Below are 21153 nucleotides of genomic sequence, written 5' to 3' on the forward strand. Positions count from 1 at the left end.
CCGAAACGACAGGACGTTGGCGCCGAAACAACTCGTAGACGAAACGGCCGTGAACCGTCTGGAGTTTCCTGGGTACTGTACAACCAAAAATACTCTGCCTATCGTTTTCTGGAAGCATATGTAAATTATGTTTACTATTCGATTTTCCATTTTGTCAGACTTAAGACGCAAAAACGTTTTCTACAAGTTTAACAGTAAACTTTCGCAAAGCAAGTCGTATTTATAGATTATTGCTTTAAATGTTTGCTTTCATGATCGAAAGACTGAGCTAATGAAACATGAATCAGTGGTCAGGGGGCAGAGACAGGAGGTATTGAGAAATTGACTTGAATTATCATTTATTAAAAAAAATTACCGTTTCTGATTAGCATATGTCCCAGGCTAAAGTTGCTACCGTTGACCAAATTTGGAACATGTTTGCAGATATCAGTATAACTGACGTCAATTGAACTTATATTTGTTTGAGAAAAGGACAGGGGAAGGGGTGGCAGCTTAGTTGTTCTGGCGGAGAATAGACTACGATTTCACAAGTTCACGAAAAAAGAAAAACCCGAACTATCGACTAAAATGGCATAGAAAACATAGCAAAAATACCACTCATCAGATGGCAAATGCTACAACCTACTACCAAGAAACAGGCCATGAAGACCGGAACTTAACGACGCAGATCTAGGCGCACATGTTTTGTTGAAGGTGGAAATAATTTTATTACCTAATAACTGAAAAACTATTTCATTTGTTTGGCTTTCGTGTGATGTGAAGAATTATAAGAAGATCTCACAGGGTCACTTTTATCCTCCAAGGCCAGAACACCCTCCTCGATCTATTTAATTCTTCATTTCATACTCCGCCTCATCTCATAACTGTAATTTACCATGGGCAGAAGAAGCATCACATCACTCTTTTAACTATGATGAGTACGTCTGTTTGTTTTAATGTTTCTGAATCAAAATTATAACACCCATAGAATAACAAGCATCTGTAATTGTGATTGATTGATTTTTTATTTTAATTATTTATCTTCACAAGAGCAAAACTTCAAAAAACTCTGCCATTTTTTGGTAAAACACTTGTTGTTTTCAAGCCATGGAATAATTGTTTCCTTGCTGAAGACGTCACTCAGAAATCGTCAGATCCTGACCCGGACCCAGATCCCCCGTCCACGGCCTGGCATTTACCCCATACAACATTATTTGTAACGTTGCATACATAGCCGGAGACGCAAGGACAGGCTTGTAAATTTTGCTGGTGAAGAAACAAAAATATAATTTAGGCACATTAGTCGTAGTAAACATAATATTTGGCTTATCAAGTGAGATGATTACGTCAATTAGTCACGCTGAAAAGTTTCAAAAGACGTTTCAACCCTGTTCCCTCTCGAACTTTTGAATCTTTTTTTGCTGCGATCGTATTCGGCATTTATAGAAATGAGAAAATGTATTACACATACATAACTGCATATTGCACAATAAGCAATAATCATTATTATTTTAGTGAAGTGGTTTCAAGCTTAATTGAGGGAAAATCAAAAATTCAACCTCGTGTACATCTGAAGTGTCAGTAAACAATGCGACAAAATATTTCACTTATGGCATGGAAATCGTGAAAAATCCTCGCGTTTCATCTATCGAACAAGTGCACCCAAGAAGGTATACATCATATTTTGGATTAGTAAATGTTTGAGATGGTAGAACAAGCAGAGAATATTGTTAACAGTATTGTCTTGTGTCAGGGATTAAAAAAAGCAGGGAATTCCTTACCTTAAGTGGGCACCAGTCTCCCGGTTTGCGCAGACTCTTACAAACTCCTCCCCTCTCGCCGTTTCCTTTAATAACACAGCATTGATCCTTGGAACAGTCACCATCAGTCTTACAGAAGTCTTTCTGTGGTTTGCAAAACCCACCGACGCAATGATCGCCAATCTTGCACCCAAAATCACTACCGCATTCCATCTTTACGCATTTTCCTACGAGATCAACGTAACATGTATACAATTAACTCTTTTGTCTTTGGCGCTGTAAACTACACTGTATATAGGCCAAAATATCTGTTTCAGCTACGAATTAGGTCAGATGCTGTTTGTACGATTCACCGCCTCAATTTGAAGCTAGAGAGACTGGGCCTAGTTTACTTGCGCAAAGATTTGTGGGACTGTTTTAGTACTTCTGCAAAGCTGATCATAACAACGTGTATTCCTTTGTTATAACAACATCTGTAAACCTGAAGAAGGCTGGTATGGCCAGCCGAAATATTGTCATGAGAAAGCAATACACGTTGTTGTGATCAGCTTTGCAATAGTCTTTGAAATTCTCGTGTTTTGGTTCCTAATATTTTAGCTGATTAGATCTCTTTTCTAGACATCCAACGTTGACAACCAGTAGGATCCTCGTCCACGGTTATTGCAGTTAATTTCTTTATCACTTTCACTAGAGACAGACAAAAAAAATGGCCGATAGCTGACCGGTGTATCCCCAGTAACAATCCCAGTAACAACTGCGGGACGCATTCTGGTACCTGTCGGCTCTTCTCGTTTCTAAAGCGGCGAATAATAAAGTATGTCGATACCGCATCATGCACTATTAGATACATTTATACTACTACATGAGAAATTTCTGCAATTTGATTGGCTTAGAGAAGTGGTATTTCAGCTTAATTTGAAATACCTACATGTGAAAATTACCACCTTTTGCGGGTATGTGATATTTGGCATAAATACCACTCGTGATATTTCAAAATTGTCTCAAATTTCACTCGCCTAACGGCTCGTGAAATTACGTATAACAATTTTGAAATATCACGAGTGGTATTTATGCCAAATATCACTACTAATCATGCTATTACCTATACTAATAGCCTAATAAAGCAGAAGACAAAATTTTACGTACTGTTGACACAAACATATCCTCTCTTGCAGTAGTTGTATCCCTCATGACAGTAAGCTGTGTACGCCAGACAGATCCCTGGGGGGTAGTGACAGGCATCACTGTCAGGGCAGTCTCTGTGCCCGAAACACTCTCGCTCCTTACACTTCCCACCCTTGCAAATTTGTCTATATCCACACTGGTTATGGTACGAACACCTTCGGACACCCTTCCTACAGACTTGTTGATACTTGTCACAGTACTGATCCTTTAGACAGTGGCCGTGGTGGCCACAGCGTCTCTTTGGGTAGCAGTTTCCGTGCAGACAATAGAATCCATCTGTGCAGTAATGACCACCGCATTGAAACTAAAAAATCAAAGGATGTTAAAATTCTATCGATTTTTTTTCTCCGGAAACATAACGTTTATGTTCGTTTTTTGGGGTTGGGAGCATGAACCCACCGCGTGATTAGTCACGTGATTTATGGTGGTCACGTGACCTATCAGTAAAATTTTATCGAATAATAATGTTTTTCAAGAAAGTGTTTGTTTTCAGGGATGGGAGCCTGGACTTAATTATCGGAGGTTAAAATGGTCACGTGATTTCCGATCGTCACGTGACCGATAGTTGAATCGAGGATTCGACTGATGAAGATTCACTGATTCTGACAACGTCGAAATATCTCAGTCAAAGTGTTTTTGCTCTGAAAGAAAGTTGTCTTGACAAAATAATAAAATATTAGTCAACCTCTCTACTTAGATACTGCAAATTTCACGGGACGAGAAATTGGTTGGCAGCCTTAGGAGAGTCGTGCCTAATGAAAATGGCTTTTAAGCGGCAGTACAACGCTAGATGTACCTCTTGTTAGAGAGTAGATTACCCTTTTTTAAAGAGAGTCGGAAAATGAACACAAAATATTTTAAAATCTTAAACAAAAATCACTGTACCATAGTACCATGAAAACTGCAAACAGAACAGTTGATACTTGAATGTGTAGATTTGTGAAAGATATGTACACGAAACAATACCAACGACTTTAAAAAAAAACTTGAGAAAGGGTTTAATGAAACGTTGATATAGTTAGATTAGTTTATAGAATCAAGTTTCTTTGATTTAGATTTGGGAGTCTCAACTCCTTTAAAACAGAATAAAGTAAATAGTAATTCATAATAGAAACCAGTAAAAATTTCATCAGACTTTTTTTTCTCAAACTAAGTCGGAATACTTACATAGTCTCTTTGGGCCTGACCGTCACTCTCTCCTTGCTCCCCCCGAACAGCAACTGCTAAAGTGATAAGCGCTAAAGTAGCTACAAAAAACTGCATCCTTATGGCAAACGTTATAGCTCTACCGAAGCAAGTCTTTTTGCACTGAATAAAGACTGACATAGCTTCCAACTTGTACTCTTTGTCGATTATTTGCTGTCACACCTGTCGTGTATTACTCGCGCAATGTAAACTTACGATATCTCTAAGTTTTTAACATCTTTGTAGGTAGGTGTCTGGTTGGCAAATTTTGTCTCTAGTGGAGTTACGCTGACGTTTGCCTTGATGCTCAAGGCTTTGAAAGCGGTACTTTTCATCAACAAAAGCGTTTCATTTAGTGCTTGTATGGTTTTAGTAACCAAAGCTGAGTAAAGAAATCTTTAGAACATGAATGCGATAAATGTTTTGACAGCTTTTCAACTATGCTTTGCGGGTTTGTTCGTTCCCAAAGAGGACTATATCTGGTGTAACTTTTTTTCTTTACGTTAAAGTAATCTTACTATATTTTTCTGAATTATTTCTGGAAAGCAAAAGTTTTAAAAATTCCATAACTATGGAATGCTTATTACATACTGAAATTGAAAAGAAATCTTTGACAGTCTGTAAGAATGAAACTCTTGTTTGGTAGGCGAGGTATATATTCTTATTAGACTGATTATTGCCACATATCCACTGCAACTAATGTAATTTCAACAAAACTGAATGCAAGGCTGGCAATACGGCAAATGGCTGATTTACTTTAATTTTAGACTGATCCAGCAAGAAAGAACCTGTTAATGTTATTTCGTTGCTTATACCGCAATTCACACAGCACGCTTAAGTAAGGCTCAAGGGTGTTAAGGTGATTTAAATTGATTCAAACTGACAGCCAAACATTAATAACTTTGCTCGCTAACGATGAACTAGCACAGTTTGAATAATGTTTCGTCTGACATGAGCTAATTCCACTTGTACATAGACGTCGTCTGATCCCGAACGTTATTTTATAATAAGCTCTGATTGAAAAGCACTCTCTCAAGCGATTCTCTCCCCTTGAGAATATCGGGGGATCCTCGGCTAGTGCTGCTTTAATTTCCAAGGCCCGAGGGGGTATAAATACCCAACATTCTTTGGACATCATAGGGAGCTTAGGCAACAACAATGGCGACGGCTACATGAGCGTCACTTAAAAAGAGAATTTGCGCTGCTACAAGCTTTCTCGGGTTTATTCCATCTCGTTCAATTCGACAAATAATGCCAACAAACAGATTTCTCTTAAAATCCATTTCAAATTCGCATATTTCTCTTTCTTATTGATCTGGAATTGAAACGGCAAATACGTTAATACACCTTCGTAGTTCCCTATAACGGTGCAAAAACCATACCCTTTGGGGTGGCACATACCTATATGTCTTATATAAGGGAGTACCTCTTCTCCCGGGGAGTTGGACCCTTCATTTTATGCTAGACGTCCCAAGCAAGTTTGACGGATGACGTCACTTTCAAAATCCCCCAGAAGGACTGGGATCCAACAACACAGTACACACTGGTTGAATCGAAAGCAAAGCATCAAAATAAGATCGACTTGATCATCCCTAATTAACTCGTTTTATTTGAATCCCCCATCTCTAAGTCTGAATGAATATACATGATGTATCACGAATTTTATTTGTTCGTGTATCGCTGGCTCAATCATGCGGTTATTCTACTTCACCAAATCCCGAGCCAGGCTCCTCAGTCGGGGGTACAACCTTTGTACATTTCCCCCAATAGTTGCCAACATTAGCTGCGGTGCACTGGTATCCCTGGATACAACCACAGTGATAGATATCAGCCTGCGAAAAAAATTAACACACACAATTTTTTATCTCTGATCCAGTAGAAATCTAGCGGAAAAGGTTTTGCAGTTACTTCTCTAGTTAGTTGTATTGGTCCTAACCTTGCAAAAACAATAATAATGATTAAAAAAAAATACAGTTTCCTCTTTCCTCGCATAAAGACTGTTTCTGTGAATCCCTCGTTGTTCAAACGTTGGATAGCACTATCCACCGAATTCTGTCCAGTGGATAACGCAATTGTTTCCAGTAATACTTGTCCGCTGAATAGTGATTTTATCCGGTGGATAATAATAATAATAATGGAATTTATATAGCGCTTATACATCGCTTTTCTAAGCGCTATCCAATGTCTATCGCGGCCAGGGCGCGGTAGATCTTTTCGGGAATCACTCTAGCTCAGTAGCTTAAAATGGAATAGCCCATTTGCACGGTAACGTCATGTTACTACCACCAGAATCCTTGTATTTTTTTTATTTATTATTTATTTTTTTCTGCTTTCTTGTGCAAATTTAAGCTTTTGTTTTTATAATCCTGCCGCGATTACCAAATTAAAATATCAAAAAAAAAACGAACAAGAGTATTTCAGTCGTAGTAGTAAAGTTGACGTCATTGTGCAAATGGCCTACATTTTTTCACTGAGTTCTGTTTTGATCAAGACAAAAGTATTTCGATAAACTATAAGTTTTTACCCCTTTAAGAGGACAGTATTCTCCAGCCTTCCTCCGCGGCTTACACAAGCCACCCGAGCAACAATGTGTTTTGGCACAGCTTGAATCACCAGAACAAGCACATTTTCCCCAATAACGGTTTCCCCGGTATCTCCTGCATTCAAAACCACTTGTACAACCACAATGATACTTATCGGCCTGTAAAAAAATATAAATAAATAAATAAATTTAATGGCGATTTAATGTCATTGATCGGTTTTAGAAAGTCGAGAAGTTACCTGAGTGGCAGTAACATTGGCCTGACCATTAATAATAAGAGAAAAGTTTCAAAGACATTTTCGCCAGTACATAGTATAAGACAATTTTAAAAAGAAGGGATATAAATTGACAAATTTACGTCTTTGGTGATGTTCTTAAATTCAGTCGACTCTCTCTTAGCGGACACGTACATAAAATGGACACCTCTGTAAAACGGACACCTAGAGTTGGTCACTGCCTTTCGTTACTCCTTTTATTTGACTCTTTAAGACGGACATCTCTCTAAGAAGCCACTCAGTGCCAGCCCCAGAGTTAACTGCAATCATAGCTTGCGTAACAGGCGGATTTTCTCGTCAACCGCAATTCGTAAAGTAAAAGATATGACCGTGAAATAAGTTTCTTCCTTGCCTCTCTCCCTTTTCCCTTCCCCCTTGTTTTCTTGTTTAACCTTGGAGGCTACAAACGAATCCCCAAAAAGACACCAAAAAACGGCCCGCTACGCATGCTAACATAATCAGTAAGTTACTGATTTGTTCATGCGTTGTTTCTCGGTCTTTTCGTTTTTGGAACTTATTTGAAAGTTATTACAAACAAAAAAGCAAAACAAAATACATAGTTAGTACACGCATAGGAACATTTTTACCCCATTGGCAGGACAGTATTGGCCAGCCCTCTTTTTCAGTTTACACTGGCCACCGGAACAGCAGTGAGTTTTGTAACAGTTTGAATCGCTGGAGCACTGTGGCTTTACACACTTTCCCCAGTAATAGTTTCCCAAGTATCGTTGGCATTGGTAGCCACTTGTACAACCACAGTGATATCCGTCAGGCTAAAGAACAATATAATGGATAATCAATAGGTTAGAGGGTTATACATTATGTATATGTGAGCAATATACCGTAAGTCCTCTAATAAGCCCCCCGGGAGGCTTATTTATTTCAAACACCGGAGGTGGGGAAGGGGAGGGGCGGGGCTGCTTAATAGAGACGGTGGCTTATGTGAGAGCGGGCTTATTTGTTTTAGCAGAGACGATGGTTTCCATTCCCCAAAAAGAACCAAAGTAGACAGTGGAAAAGCTCAAGTACAAGAAGTTGGAGGTCATGTAGCCGAAGACTGATCAAAAGCAAATCATGCCGAACTTGTAGTTGTGAATAAACCATCCCGGATCAGTCCACATGAAGTTTTACAGTCGTGATTGATCAGTAATGCAGTCTATCATTTATTATTGAAGATTAATAAGGGGAAGGGGAAGGGGCTTAAAAGAGAGGGTGGCTTAGTATTTATTTTCTTCCCCCGAAAACGGGTGGCCCACTGGAGAGAGGGGGCTGAGAGGGGTGCTAAATAAAGGATTAAAAGTAAGTTAATAAATATTACTACTGATTATATTATTATTTAAGGGGAAGCAGCGAATTTGAATTCATGCGACCCTTGAATAGCCCAGAATAAGAAAAGAGCATTGTCTGCGTGCATTTATCTGACGCTATGCTCACACTATATATACTGAGCAGCTTTTGCGCCGGCACAAAAATGGTATAGGGCTTCCTTTGACAAAGTCATAAGAACGGTGATTTCAGCACGATTTCTGTAACGTAACGAAGCGGCGCCGCGCCGATTGGGAAAGTGGAGCGTCACGTATTGCCTAGGTTCTGTGTCACACTTTGGTACAGTGTAAACAGGTAATCAAGACCGTTAGTACCAGAAGTGAACAAATAGGCGTGAGGAATGCAATCCATACGTTTTTGGGAAACTGCCCACCTACCCCTCCCCTAAGCCAACATTTGCACTAAATGAGAAGTAAGTGTTCACGTTGGCTTAGGAGAGGGCTAGGTAAATATTTAGGAGTGAGGACTGGGATTTAGTTCATCAAACCCTTTTGATCCGTCGCTCCGGCCGGCGATGTTCGATACGTGTGTGGACGACTTGTTCCAGTTTGTGCCATTGCTGTTCATAATATGCCGGGTAGCTTTTCGTGTCGGCAAGAAAAACTATCCGGTATCTGAGTTTGAACATAGCCTGGAAGTGATATAATGATCCGCATCTAGTTTGTACCAAAGTTAAATTGGGAAAAAAGGAATGAAATGCTGAATGTTATTATCGACTAAGAATACCTTTAAAGGGCAAAACTCTCCCGGTTTCTTGAGATTCCTGCAGATGCCGTAAGCCTGCTGCGAGTTATGTTTTGAACAGCACTGATATGATTTACAGCCGCTCTGCGATCTGCAGTAGCCAGATGGGTAACTATACTGGCAGCACCGCCCGTAGTAACAGAATTGGCCTCTTTGACAGTGGCTGCTGTAGTAGCATCGTCTCTGTATGTTTCAAGAGCAAAGTAACATTTAAATAAGTTCTGAACTACTTGTAGGTTTAACCCTATTCAGACCCGGCTCTTTTGCTTCCTGCCACAGGGACAGAATCCAAGTACACTTAAGCAAAAATATACTTAAAGGGTAAGGCTGTTTCATAAAATCAAGAAGCTGGCTAACAATAAATAAGTTTTAACAATATCTGAAGTAATGTCATCATGACGTCATTTTATTACTAAAAAGGAACTGGAAGCATCCGCCATCTTGTGTGTTCCATTTTACTTAAAACCCGTATAAATCGAGGAATTTTTAAAGAAAACTTGATCTGAGAATAAAAGGATGCTTAGGAGGCAAAAAATCTGAGAAATATGCAGTTACGGGAGAAATGAACACTGTTAAAAATTAAAAAAGCGTCTGCTATTTGGTGATATTAACTCATTTCTTAAGCTAGTCACTAAAAAGCCTGGATTTCATCAACAGTGTCAATAACTTTGATAAAATAGCGCTAATTTAAGTGTTATATAAGTATTACAATAATTACATTCGTAAAAATAAAATTAAAACCTATTTTAGTGAGAAAAATGCAAATTTTGAGAAACGTGGTTGCCAAAACTCGGTTGCCATGGTAACGTCAATGTTGACGCACACGACACGACGACTTTAAAATTTTCTCAGATAATTGTTAGGAAAAGTCGCCAAGGCCCGGTTCAGACGCCGAACTTTTCATGAGCCGAACCTAATTCGAATTAAGGCCGAGCCAAACTTATTTATTTATTTAACTGGCTTTGCAAAATTATATAGATGATACAGATCCAGAATTAATAAGACAAAGGCAAATTTCAAAGTCGTCGTTTTAAAATTGTGCTTGTGTTTTTACTGTATTCTCAACTTTTCTCCTGATTTTTGACAACCGTCTGAGAAGTCTGCAGTATACAAACAATAATCTTTTTCTTGGCGTCTCTGATGTCTTAAACTTTCATCTGTCAAGTAGCAAAATAACATCCGTTTACAAAAACATGTAGCAAGAGACTCAATCATAGGTTTATTGTAAATATTTACCTAGTTTTGTAATATTTTCACTAAAAGTAAATACAGAGTTTTGTGGTTCCCATGATCAAAAAAATCATTGTTAGTTTTTTTTTATTTGGCATTTACTCGCAGCTCTTTGGATGACAGATTTTCCCATGCGAACTACTAAAAGGTTTTTTTCAGTGTCTTTTTGTGTGTAGTAAGAAGCTAAGCACATTTTGCAGAATTGGCCTATCCATACCTTATCTTTTGAATGAAGTTGAAGTCGATCTTTTATTCGCCTGATAACTCATTCGTTTTCTAGTTGTAAGCTACTAATGAAAGAAGCCAAAAAGGTCCGTCCTTTATACATCTTTTGCGAAAAGCACATTTACAGTATTATTCCACGATTTTACATTAAGGATCGGAAGGTTACTGTGTGAAAAAAACAAAACAAAACAAAACAAAAACAAAAACTGAAGACAGATGAAAGCCCTAGGTGTGGTCGCTTTCGGATTGACCGTAATAACACTTAGAAAATCTCTCAATTTGATCATCCCCTTCAAAGAATCCCTTCTTTTTTCATGTAGCTTTTTTCACGTAGCTGATCGTACTACATGAAAATCAACTTTGCAAGACATCAACACGACACTGAAAGAACACAAAACAGAGCGGGGTCGTAACGGCGTAGACAGCTGTTTCGCCATTCTTGTGGCTCATCAGTAAGCTACGGCGCAACAAACAGAGAAGCTCTGCTAAAAATTACCCGCTCACTCTGTTTTAGAGCCCTGACATTTAACTCCAACACTAATTAACCGAACCACGCCACATCACGTGTCTCCATGGGCAAAACCATGCAAAAATGAACAGCATATCGGATCTATAAAAGACCTACGGCCCCAAAATAAGCAATAAATTGACATTTAAACAGCAAAGGACCGCAAACGAATATGCCACAGAACGTAGGATCTGTAGAAAACCCGATCAGCTTTCATAATACATTGAATTCTGCAAAACTGATCGTGATCGAAAAAACTGTTTCGATTGTCCACTTGGTATCAGTAAGATAATCGAATGTAACCCTAGATCCGTTTGATGTGATTTAGATTCAGAATTAGGTTAAGAACATGTCCTTATCCACCAACACAGCAGAGCTGTATACTCCTGCTGATTCAAGTCAGTGATGCCCGGTGAGAGAGGAACTAGGGCACCGCAAGATTGTAATACGGTTTACTGGTTCTTTTAAAGCTTACCGTGTAACAATGATACCCGTGTCTCGCGTTCGAGTCATCAGACGTCTCCTCCATTAACGAATCTTGAAACCCAATGGTTGGCTTTAACTGATACCCGTGTCTCGCGTTCGCTTCATCAGAAGTTTCCTCTATTAACGAATCTTGAAACCCATCGGTTGGCTTTGACTGAAATTCGCTTGCAACGAAAGCGAGCCCCACAACAACTAAAACCAACGGGAACAGCTCCATTGCGAAACTGGGGAATATTCAGGCAACGTGAATTGCACAGTTTCTGTACAGATGCGAACGTTATAAATGTAAACGATGTTTACGTAATACTATTTAGAAAATGTCAAAGGGATAAAACACTTAACAACCATGTCAAATGTCTTTAGCTTGGCATTTTTGTGCTGTGTAAATTCATTAGAACTTCTAAAGTAAACTAGACCTTCAAACTAAAGTACAGAAACAGAACTTGTTCATACAATACGTCAGCTGATGACGCTAGTTCGGGTAGAAACTCAACAGATGGTAGTTCTTAGGCCGTTTTGGATCATCCCTGAACATAAATTCTTATGAAGCGATAGGGGGCTTGCATTGTTTAATTATCCCGACCTCACAAACGACTGACTAGCATGGGGCATTGCAATAAAGCAGCTTGAAAGAGAACTTTCTAGCTTAGATTAGCTAGCTTTTGCGTTCCTCTATCTCATTTTATTATTTACCTTTTTTTTTTCGCTTGTTTTCTTTCTTTTATTTCAAACGTGACAATAGATTGATGTTTACCTGCCAACGTTATTGTGAGGCTGTACATTCACGTGTATCAAACCGGCCACGGGCAGTTGTATACTCGCAGTTTCTCTAGGTGTAACCCTCTGCCAAGGAAAACTGATTTCCAAAGAGAGAAGATTGAAAAAATCAAATTGAAAATTTTGCCATAGTAATTATAAGTGGTTAATCTCGAGCAAAGAAGGCGTTCGACAACTTTATAATAAATGAAATAAAATCCTTATTTTTGGGGACATGTCATAATTAATTCTTTGCATTACTCCTTCGAGGAAAGCAAGTACAAATATTTTTATCGGCCACAGTTCAGATAGCCATTTCGTGTTTAAGGGAAAACATACTTCGTACTTCGCATGGAATAACTGTCTTATAGGAACATTGTAGTAAATATTCAGTAGCCTTAACAGAGAATCCGAAAGAGGAGTGTAACGTCAACTAGACTGTTCTAGAAAGTATCGCTGGGAAAGATTCCAACTTTTTCAAAAGTTCAGCAGCGCTGGGCAGGTTGCCATGTTCTTCATTATTTACTCCGAAGCATAAACGTAACAACTCCTTAGTTTCGTTTGATGCTGACAAAGGGATGTGATCTTCAGGCCTACATGAAGTCTGCCTTTGAGGGTGAACACTGCCTCCTTCCTAAAAAATAACAATAACTCACTTTTAATTTCACTGTAAAATTTTTTAATACATGTATGTACAAACACAGAACACTTGTCAATCAGCAATTAACATTCAAGACTTCCTCCTTATTCCTCAGCACAGAAAACTTCAAATTCTAACGTCTTTTGGAAGGTTATTAAAAAGAAACATTATTTAAAGAGTTAGTTCTTGGAGCAACCTGTTAGCTAGTATACAGCTATTTCGAGAAAGGTTGTCGGAAAAAGTGCACGCGACAATCCCGAAAGGTATTGTGGGTGGCTTTGAGGGCACTTTTCTTTAAAGAAATTTGAAAGAATAGTACGGGAGGCCACGGACATATGTTTGCGAGTAGTAAAGGAAAGAAACAAAAGTAGGTTCGACAGCTTGAACAGTGTATCCCATATTACCTTTCGGGATTATCGCGTGCGCATTTCTTCCGACAATCTTTCTCGAAACAGCTGTATACCATTCTTCTACCGAAGTGGAAGATTCGCGGTGTACCGTATACTCAAAATCATTAGTTGCTTCAGGTGAAAGATTTTTGTTTGTCTGAGTTTTGCTTTGCTTGTTTTTTCTCGAGAAAAAGTTGAATGGCTGGCTCCGTTGTTGTGGTTTCTTTTTTCAATTTGTTTAATAAACCTAGACCTTTGCCGATATCCAACCGCACTATCTTGGCGTCACATGTACACGTACAATGAGCTGCCTCACGTTTAGTTATGCGCATATATACCGATTGGCCTAAAACCTTGAAGCTGGCTGACCTCCTTTAAAGTTCTCTTAGTAGTAGCTAACCTTGTAAGCAGAACAGGGAAGTACGAATCACTTAAAGATAGTTATTGCCACTTACAGTAAGAGCCAAAAGACTGGAAGGTCTTTCTCCATTCCACATTTCCAGGAAAAAACAGCCAGTCTTCCAAATGTCAATAAAGGTACCCATATTCTTAAGGAAAAACGGGAGAAATTAACTAAAAGGTAAAAATTAATTTGGTAATTGTTTATTTCAGAAACCAGCAAAGTGAATGAAGATGAGCATTGGCCTGCGACAGAACTCATAATAGATCTCTTGCCTGCGACTACAACGGCCTTTAATCGCTTCTCGACGCACGCGCAGGGAAAACGAGGGAGTAGTTTCTCTCAAAACGTACTGAGTGACTAGGAGCGAGGCGAGGCGTACGTATTTCTAGGCTAAGGAAGCATTTGTTCGGCAACAGAGAAAGTAAAAACCTTGAAAAGAAGTAGACACAGTTAACTAAAGCCCATAAGTTGAGCAGTTTTACAAACCACAAACGAGTGTTGCTCTGCAAATATCTAATTGTCGTAACCAATCAATGGTATTTTACTGAGATGGTGATAGTTCAGTGATCTAAAACCGTCGTCAAAAGGTTATAAATGTGATCATGATGTGTTGCTTCACGCTTTATGATGAACCAGGCATTAGCTCATTGTCTTGTTTTCATATTTGCGCCCCATGTAAGCTAATCCAGATCCCAGATTCCAGAATCCGGGAACCCGTGTGATTGGGGAACCCGGAAGCTGGGGAATTTTTTCAGGTAGAATACGGATATCTTGGGCTTTGGAATCCGGAATCCCACTAACGATTGGAATCCGGAAACTAAGTTCCACTGACAAAGACTGAAACCCAGTACCTGAGATCCGGAATCCGCCACGGCGTGGAATCCAAAATCCAAGGCTGTGTTGGATTACCTTACATGGGGCGATGGTTGGCTATTTCATGAACGACTTTTTTACGTACTTTGCGATTTTCAGCTGATCCAAAGTCTGCTAGTTTGGCATTGCGGCGATCTTCGGGTAACAGTACATTTAACCCTAGATTAAACAATAACATTAAACAAGAACAGGTCATGATAACAATAAGCGTTGCCTTCCACAAAGCTTTGGCAACTTTTCCGGTTACGTAATGAGAGGTAAAAAACTGAGTAAAAAATTTGGTTGTTTATGCGGCCAAGAAATTTTGGGCAAAATCGTCCGTACGTACGTAACGTCCGCCCCCTAACATTCGTGGGTGTGAAATGCCTTCTTACTTAGTTTCTTTTTCAGTAAGTGCTCAATCTCTGTTTAACTTGATAGCGGATATCCAGAAAAACTTACGGTCAAATGACAGCTGTCAAAAAGGGTATCCGCTGACCAGTGTCACATGGCTGTATCGCAGGCTCAAGTGTACAAATCATTGAGGTGACGTGTTTTTTAAAGTTATCCCTAACCAGTTATCGGTTTAATTGATCACAGGCTTAGGTCTATTTTTTTAAGAAGAAATCCAATTTGCTTCTTACTTACGGCCAAATTTGAACCAGTTAAAAAGGACATTTCTTCAAAGATCCCAAGAGAACTTCTCTTTTTGCTTTGGCTAGCTAAATCTATATATTTTTCTTTATATATAGGGGGACAGACTTATTGGGATTAGGATAAAGGTAATCTCAAAGCTACTGCATAATAATACAAGTCTAATTGAAAAAACAACAAACAAAACAAAACCAACAATAAACGTAACAAAAAACATGAAATGACAGTAAGGTGATTCAAGTTTTACCCTCAAAGTATTTAACCTTGTTCACTGTTAAGAAGAGTTAGTCTCTGAACTTTCCAAAGGGTTTCAAATGACCTAACATTTAGGGGAGGGGTAGGTGGGCAGTTTTCCAAAAACGTATAATGATTGACTGCCTCCGTGCACTCGAGCCCAACTCTCTATAACTGATTGTTACCTTTGACATCCCTATGAACGATCCCTTTCTTGTGTAAGAAAACTAACGCCCTCAGAACATTTTCTAAGTACCAAAGACAGTATATCTCTGAAATTACTGGCGGCGAAGAAACAACACCAACAGCCTTGGCGCAGTTTTTCTTTTCGTCTTCGAAAAGCTCAGCTATGGTTCCACCTAAAAAAGGATTTCATGTTAGCGTACAGCGGAGACTATTGGAATCTTCGTAGAAAAATAATCCGGCAAAATCAAGTAAAAGAGAACGCGAAAAACTGTGCCAGAAACTAGGAAAACCTCTCCAGAAAACGTTTACGTATGGTTTTAAACCTGAGCCTTACTGGCTATGTATATATACCAGTTGATGCATATGCACGCCTATCGGCAGAGTGCTCAGTAGAAGGACTAGAGCGTAGTATAATCAAGGTTGTCTGCTATATATATATATATATATATATATATATATATATGTTTGTCAATTAAACATAAGGTTAACTTATAGCAGCTTATACTTCCAAATACTTCTCTCCTTCTATGAACTACTGAAAATGGAAGACTTTTATGATACTGTTATACAGAGACTATTAACTACTATTTACTTTGAATTTTAACTTTGAAACAGTTGTTAAAAAGTCTCTCACCTTTCATAAACTCCATAAAAATAGAAGCACTTTTGCCTTTTAATTTCGCACCATAAAACTGCACAATTTCTGCCACACTTTCCTTTCTTGCCAGTGTTAATACCAGTAACTCATTTATATCCTTCAGTTGGCACTTTTTTCAGACGAAGAACATCAGAAATATTTAATATAGAATCAACAAACCGTAAGTTATGCAAGTATTTCAATAACCTTTTTTTTTACCCACTGTGACTATAATTTGAGTGCACATTCATATTGGACGGGAGAAGAATTATTAATTGGCGCCGCAGGAGATAACGCCACTTTCAGTTTGAAACATTTAGATATCATCACATTTCCTCAACTTTGCTTACTCAAAACCCTCCCACTTGTACCCAGGGGGCAGCAACGCCCCTCGATCATTCCCCCTCTCTGTAATTTCACCTGCCATTATACCGGGGAATGTGGCCGAATATGACGCCGTTCACCATGTCCGGTTAGTTGACTACGGCATTTTTGGGAGTTACTGTACATCTCTGGATGTAAAACAAATCTTTTCCTTCCTCCCCTTCCCGTTCGCAACCGTTCTATACGGTTATCCGAAAAACAACGTCGAAGTGGAGTCAACTGATTAGGTCAAATTTACCTCCAGTTATAATTTGGAGGACTCAGTCCATAGCCTGTGAATATGCCAAATTATCTAAAGATAAACTAGAAATACGTTTTTGCAAAAATCTCGCGAAGCTAACAGGGTCAGCATTGAGAATAAACAGTAAAAAAGCCACAGCGAGCTATTTTCCCTCAAATGTATCTTTGAATTCATGATAAACACAACTCCGATCCATAAGGTTCAAACAGTGTGAATGGCAGAGAAAGATACTTCAAGAATTTTAATTTTCATTGTAGATGGTGTTGTGGTCGCGTGGCCGAGTGGTTAGAAGCCGCAATCTTTCCGCTGGACACAATAAGCGCTGAGTGCGAAACCAACAAAACCATACCTTTTTCACGCAGAACTCCCTCTCCTTATCATATGGAAGCTCGACAGCCATGAAGCATTCTCCGAAAGCACCCTCTCCTACACGCGTTATCAATACGTAGTCTTTACCTTCTTCGAATCCATTATGATCAGGGAATTCCTCCTGCATTAATGCAACCGAAAAAAACAAAAATAACTGTAGTAACAAAGTTCAGAGAATTAATTCATATATGTTCTCGCAGTTTCTAGAACATAGAATATTACGGAGAGTAAGCAACGACGACCAAGAGGGCCTGGCAAAGTAAATGGTGAGAAAGCAACAGGTTTAGATTGGCAAAACAACAAGGCACGTATCTTGCATTATGCATTCTTGTACATTTCTTTGCCGTCGCTACACGGCCACGACGTGAAACGTCCCTATTTGCCGTTTTGTGGAGGACGTGGACACCAGACAACAATTTTTTTGCTTTCCCTGAACTTCGATACGGTCCTTTGGAATTCATCTCCAGAAAAATTCGCTATTATTTGTCGAATTGAACGAGATGGATGCGATAAAGTTTAAAGCAGCGCGAATTCTCTTTTCAAGTGACGTTTTTGTAGCCGTCGCCGTCATTGCTGCCTAAGCTCCCTAATATACAGACTCAACCAGGGCTAAAAGCGAGGCTCTCGTTAATATACTTACAATTCACTGAAACATAGAAATAAAATCGTGTAATACCAAACGGCGACGGCAACGAGAACGGCAAAAAATCAAGAGGTCTAACTCAGCCCAAAAAAACAACAAAAACTTGGCACGTGAAGCACACTCTTTTTGTGCATTTCTTTTACGTTGTTTTGCACGTCTACTACGTGAACCTTCCTAATTACACATGCTTTTTCTTCTTATCTAACGCTTTAGCTCTTTCTCTGTTATCCAGGTCAGTAGAGACTTTCCTATTTGGTCGGATTTGACTTGCCTTCAGTTCCTTTACGGCGTTTTCCCAGTCCCTCTCGGTCAATTCACTTCAATGACGTATCCTAGGCGAACCGGCGGGAAACATTTTTACATTTTCGCTTGGACCACGTGACCCGAAACGCTTTGGCCGCGCGGAATAATGATGCCTAGGGACTAAGCAAGGACTTGTCTTAGTTGTTGTTTCTTCTCTCTAAAAAGGCCAGTTGGCCATGCGATTTCCCGCCAAGAAACCACGTGTTGCATTTGGGTTAACATACCTGTTGATTAAGTTATTTTACTGGTAACCAAATTTTCTTACCCACTGTATTTCGCGCGCGAGAGAGTTTCACAAGCAGCTTGTATTATTTTGAAGATATCGTGGCTTGACGCATCGAGGATTTATTTTAAAACGCATATTTTCTAACATAATCGAGGCACTCTTAACGGCAGTCTCGTGCGCGCAAGCCTGCCGATCTGGTTCGATCGACCTGATAAACAATCTTTCTTGGAAGTACCATATCGCTCACATCGCTTCAAAAACAAGTAAAACAATTAGCATCATTGCCAGCCTTAGACACTTTGTACCCCTGAATACTTTACGCCACATATACATATCTCTTATTCAGCCCTACTTATTGTATGGCATAGTCGCTAGGGGCCAAGCTGCTAAAACTTACAAAAACAAAATTCTTATTCTTCAAAAACGCGCCCTCCGCCTCATGTTCTTTGGTGACTACAATTCTCATGCAGTACCTTATTTTGTCTCCTCTAGCTTTCTTCCCTTAGATCTACTGTACTTTAAATCCGTTGCTATTCTAATGCATGATAGCTTAATGCATGACAGCCTAACACCTACTAACATATCTAACTTATTTGCTTCCCAATCTAATATTCATTCATATAGTACAAGATCATCTTCAAGAGGTGACTATTATGTTAAACACTCAAGGTTTGACAAACAAACTAAGTCTTTTTCAAGATATGGTGTAAAAATCTGGAATAGTTTACCGTGTGAAATGCGTCAAATGTCCAAAAATAACTTTAAAATCAATGTCCACGACACTTTACTCCGAATACTTTCAGAAGAAAATGATTATATTGATTTACCCGACTTAATAACAAAAATTTCCTGAAAACTCGGCTTCTTATATTTGCAATGTCCATGATTGTAAACTTAATTATATTGAATTTATTTTGTATTTATTTGTTTATTTATTTAACTACTCTTTTTCTCTAGTCTTTCTTGTGATCTATCTGTATATGTATTACATACGTGTAACCACTGCTCGCCTCGACTAGCTAACCTGCTAACTGCGGGCAGTGGATATTGCCAGCTGTATTGCTTTGTGTAAAATTTGTGATAATTAATAAACAGTTAAACGGTTAAACAGTTAAACAAGAAACTTGAGGATTTTGGAAAGGTTGGTGTGCTCTTCCTCTCTTGTGTTGATAATCCCATGAAAAACTATTTTAAAAAAACTATTCGTTGTGGCCACTTGCAGCTTCGACTGCATTAAAACACAATAATCGTTGTTTTTCTGTAAAATCACTCAACCCTGACGTCTGGCTCGATTGCAACCATTCAACTGAATTATCAAAATGAACATCACATTTATAAGCATTATGCTGTACGTATCATGTATTTAAAAAAGGCAAAATGAACTTGAATTACACGATTGCTAGTATATGTAATAAATGTCTCAATTCAATTTGAATTTCAAAAGCCTGTTTTTCAGAACAATCAAAAAAGCTAAGATTTCTAATTAGGAAACATACCTCCGCAGGCCAGAGAAGTCTTTCTACTCCGTCATTAAGAGCAAGCATTGAAGGTAGGTCTACGCTCCCTAAACTCCACATATAACTATCTCTCTCAGACAGGCTCGATGAGGCCGTATTAATATTTTCAGTAGTGCGATTAGTTTGATCGTCCGGTAAAGGTCCGTAACACGGACCCAGTGATCCGGCGGGTTGTTTAAAAATATTCGCTCGAAGCTGATCCTTAGACAATTCATTTCGAATTCTCGGCCTTTCCAAGACATCAGTTTGTTCTTGTCCATCATTTCCAGAATTCGAAGTTGATGGTGGGTGAGGCAGTCGACCATCTAGTTTATCGTGGGTAGATTTTGCCTGATCCGGACACTTGAATCGGTCGAGTCCGTTGTTCGTCGGGTTAGAATCTTTACTTGGTTCTGGAGACTCTGTCGGTGGAGAGGGCAATATGAAGTCGAGTTCGTCATCAGATTGCTCATGTTTATTATCGTCCGCTAAATCATTGTTTGAATTTCTATCGTCATTTGTTGCGCTATTCACAATATTCAAATATTCGTGTTCGAGTTCATCTCGCAGTGTTCCCACTTCACCGCAGCTTTGGGAAAACGCCGCATCTCGAGCAATTATGTGATCCTCTTCTGTTGTTGCTCTCTCGGTTAATTTTTGTTGGGCATTTCCAGTTTCCATTATCCAATATCAGAATGGAAAAAATGTCTCCCGACAAACCAAAGCACTCCTTTCTACCGCGAATTCGCTTCCCTTGTCTATGCCCGCGATCTGTCAAACCCGGAAATGTCATGGTTTTCACATTTGTTGTGATTCCATTCACGTAGGGTTTCTCGCCTCAAAATAAAAGCCAGAAGGCATGAAAATGTTTTCAGTAGCAACAAGTCTTCCACTACTGATCATAAATCGAACTATACCGTTTGTATTTAGATGCCGGGGTCACGTTTGTATGATTCTAGAATACGGCTGATTTCTTTCGAAAGGAATTGTGGGTGAAGGACACCTGTTCAAGGCGTTCGGAGCGAAATAGAGAGCCGAGAGAAAAAAAGGTAGAACCTCGCCAATTGCTGAAACAGGCTACTGATCGAGGCCCCGACCACACTGATGCATGCTCCGTTTTCATCAGACGCAGTGTTTTGGGGCTCATCATTGTGCACAGGGTCCGTCGTTTCTTTTAGTCACGTGATCGTGACGCTGTACTAGTAAAAATAAATCCGAGTAGCTCTGGGTCGAGCCCCTTAAAGAAAGCCGATATGGCGCCTGATATATAAATGCTTACTTATTCAGCATGACGT

The 21153-nt window shown here is 39.2% G+C and overlaps 3 protein-coding genes across 4 annotated transcripts; all 3 read right to left on the minus strand.

The window, feature by feature from the left end:
* Window positions 1–993: 993 nt before the first annotated feature.
* LOC140923572 (uncharacterized) lies at window positions 994–4187 on the minus strand. The gene is made up of 4 exons (XM_073373647.1): window positions 4092–4187; window positions 2886–3228; window positions 1761–1966; window positions 994–1245 (listed from the first exon to the last, which is right to left on the minus strand). Exons 1-4 carry the CDS (start codon window positions 4185–4187, stop codon window positions 1120–1122), a joined length of 771 nt encoding a protein of 256 aa, XP_073229748.1. The 3' UTR covers window positions 994–1119.
* A 1508-nt stretch (window positions 4188–5695) lies between these two features.
* LOC140923122 (cell-cell adhesion glycoprotein 64-like) lies at window positions 5696–11715 on the minus strand. Of its 2 annotated transcripts, XM_073373193.1 has the most exons (6): window positions 11523–11715; window positions 11435–11444; window positions 8979–9179; window positions 7514–7699; window positions 6634–6810; window positions 5696–5941 (listed from the first exon to the last, which is right to left on the minus strand). In XM_073373193.1, the coding sequence occupies exons 1-6, from the start codon at window positions 11660–11662 to the stop codon at window positions 5807–5809; spliced, it is 849 nt and encodes a 282-aa protein (XP_073229294.1). In that variant the 5' UTR covers window positions 11663–11715; the 3' UTR covers window positions 5696–5806. The 2 variants fall into 2 exon arrangements, with proteins under 2 accessions (XP_073229294.1, XP_073229293.1); XM_073373192.1 differs by having other exon boundaries at window positions 11435–11715.
* Window positions 11716–11869: 154 nt separating this feature from the next.
* Window positions 11870–20826, minus strand: LOC140923121 (uncharacterized). Its single transcript, XM_073373191.1, has 7 exons — window positions 19859–20826; window positions 17171–17311; window positions 16194–16326; window positions 15559–15732; window positions 14592–14665; window positions 13686–13778; window positions 11870–12835 (listed from the first exon to the last, which is right to left on the minus strand). Exons 1-7 carry the CDS (start codon window positions 20537–20539, stop codon window positions 12635–12637), a joined length of 1497 nt encoding a protein of 498 aa, XP_073229292.1. The 5' UTR covers window positions 20540–20826; the 3' UTR covers window positions 11870–12634.
* Window positions 20827–21153: the final 327 nt, after the last annotated feature.

This window comes from Porites lutea, chromosome 13 (assembly GCF_958299795.1).
Source record: "Porites lutea chromosome 13, jaPorLute2.1, whole genome shotgun sequence".
NCBI classification, from domain to species: Eukaryota; Metazoa; Cnidaria; class Anthozoa; order Scleractinia; family Poritidae; genus Porites; species Porites lutea.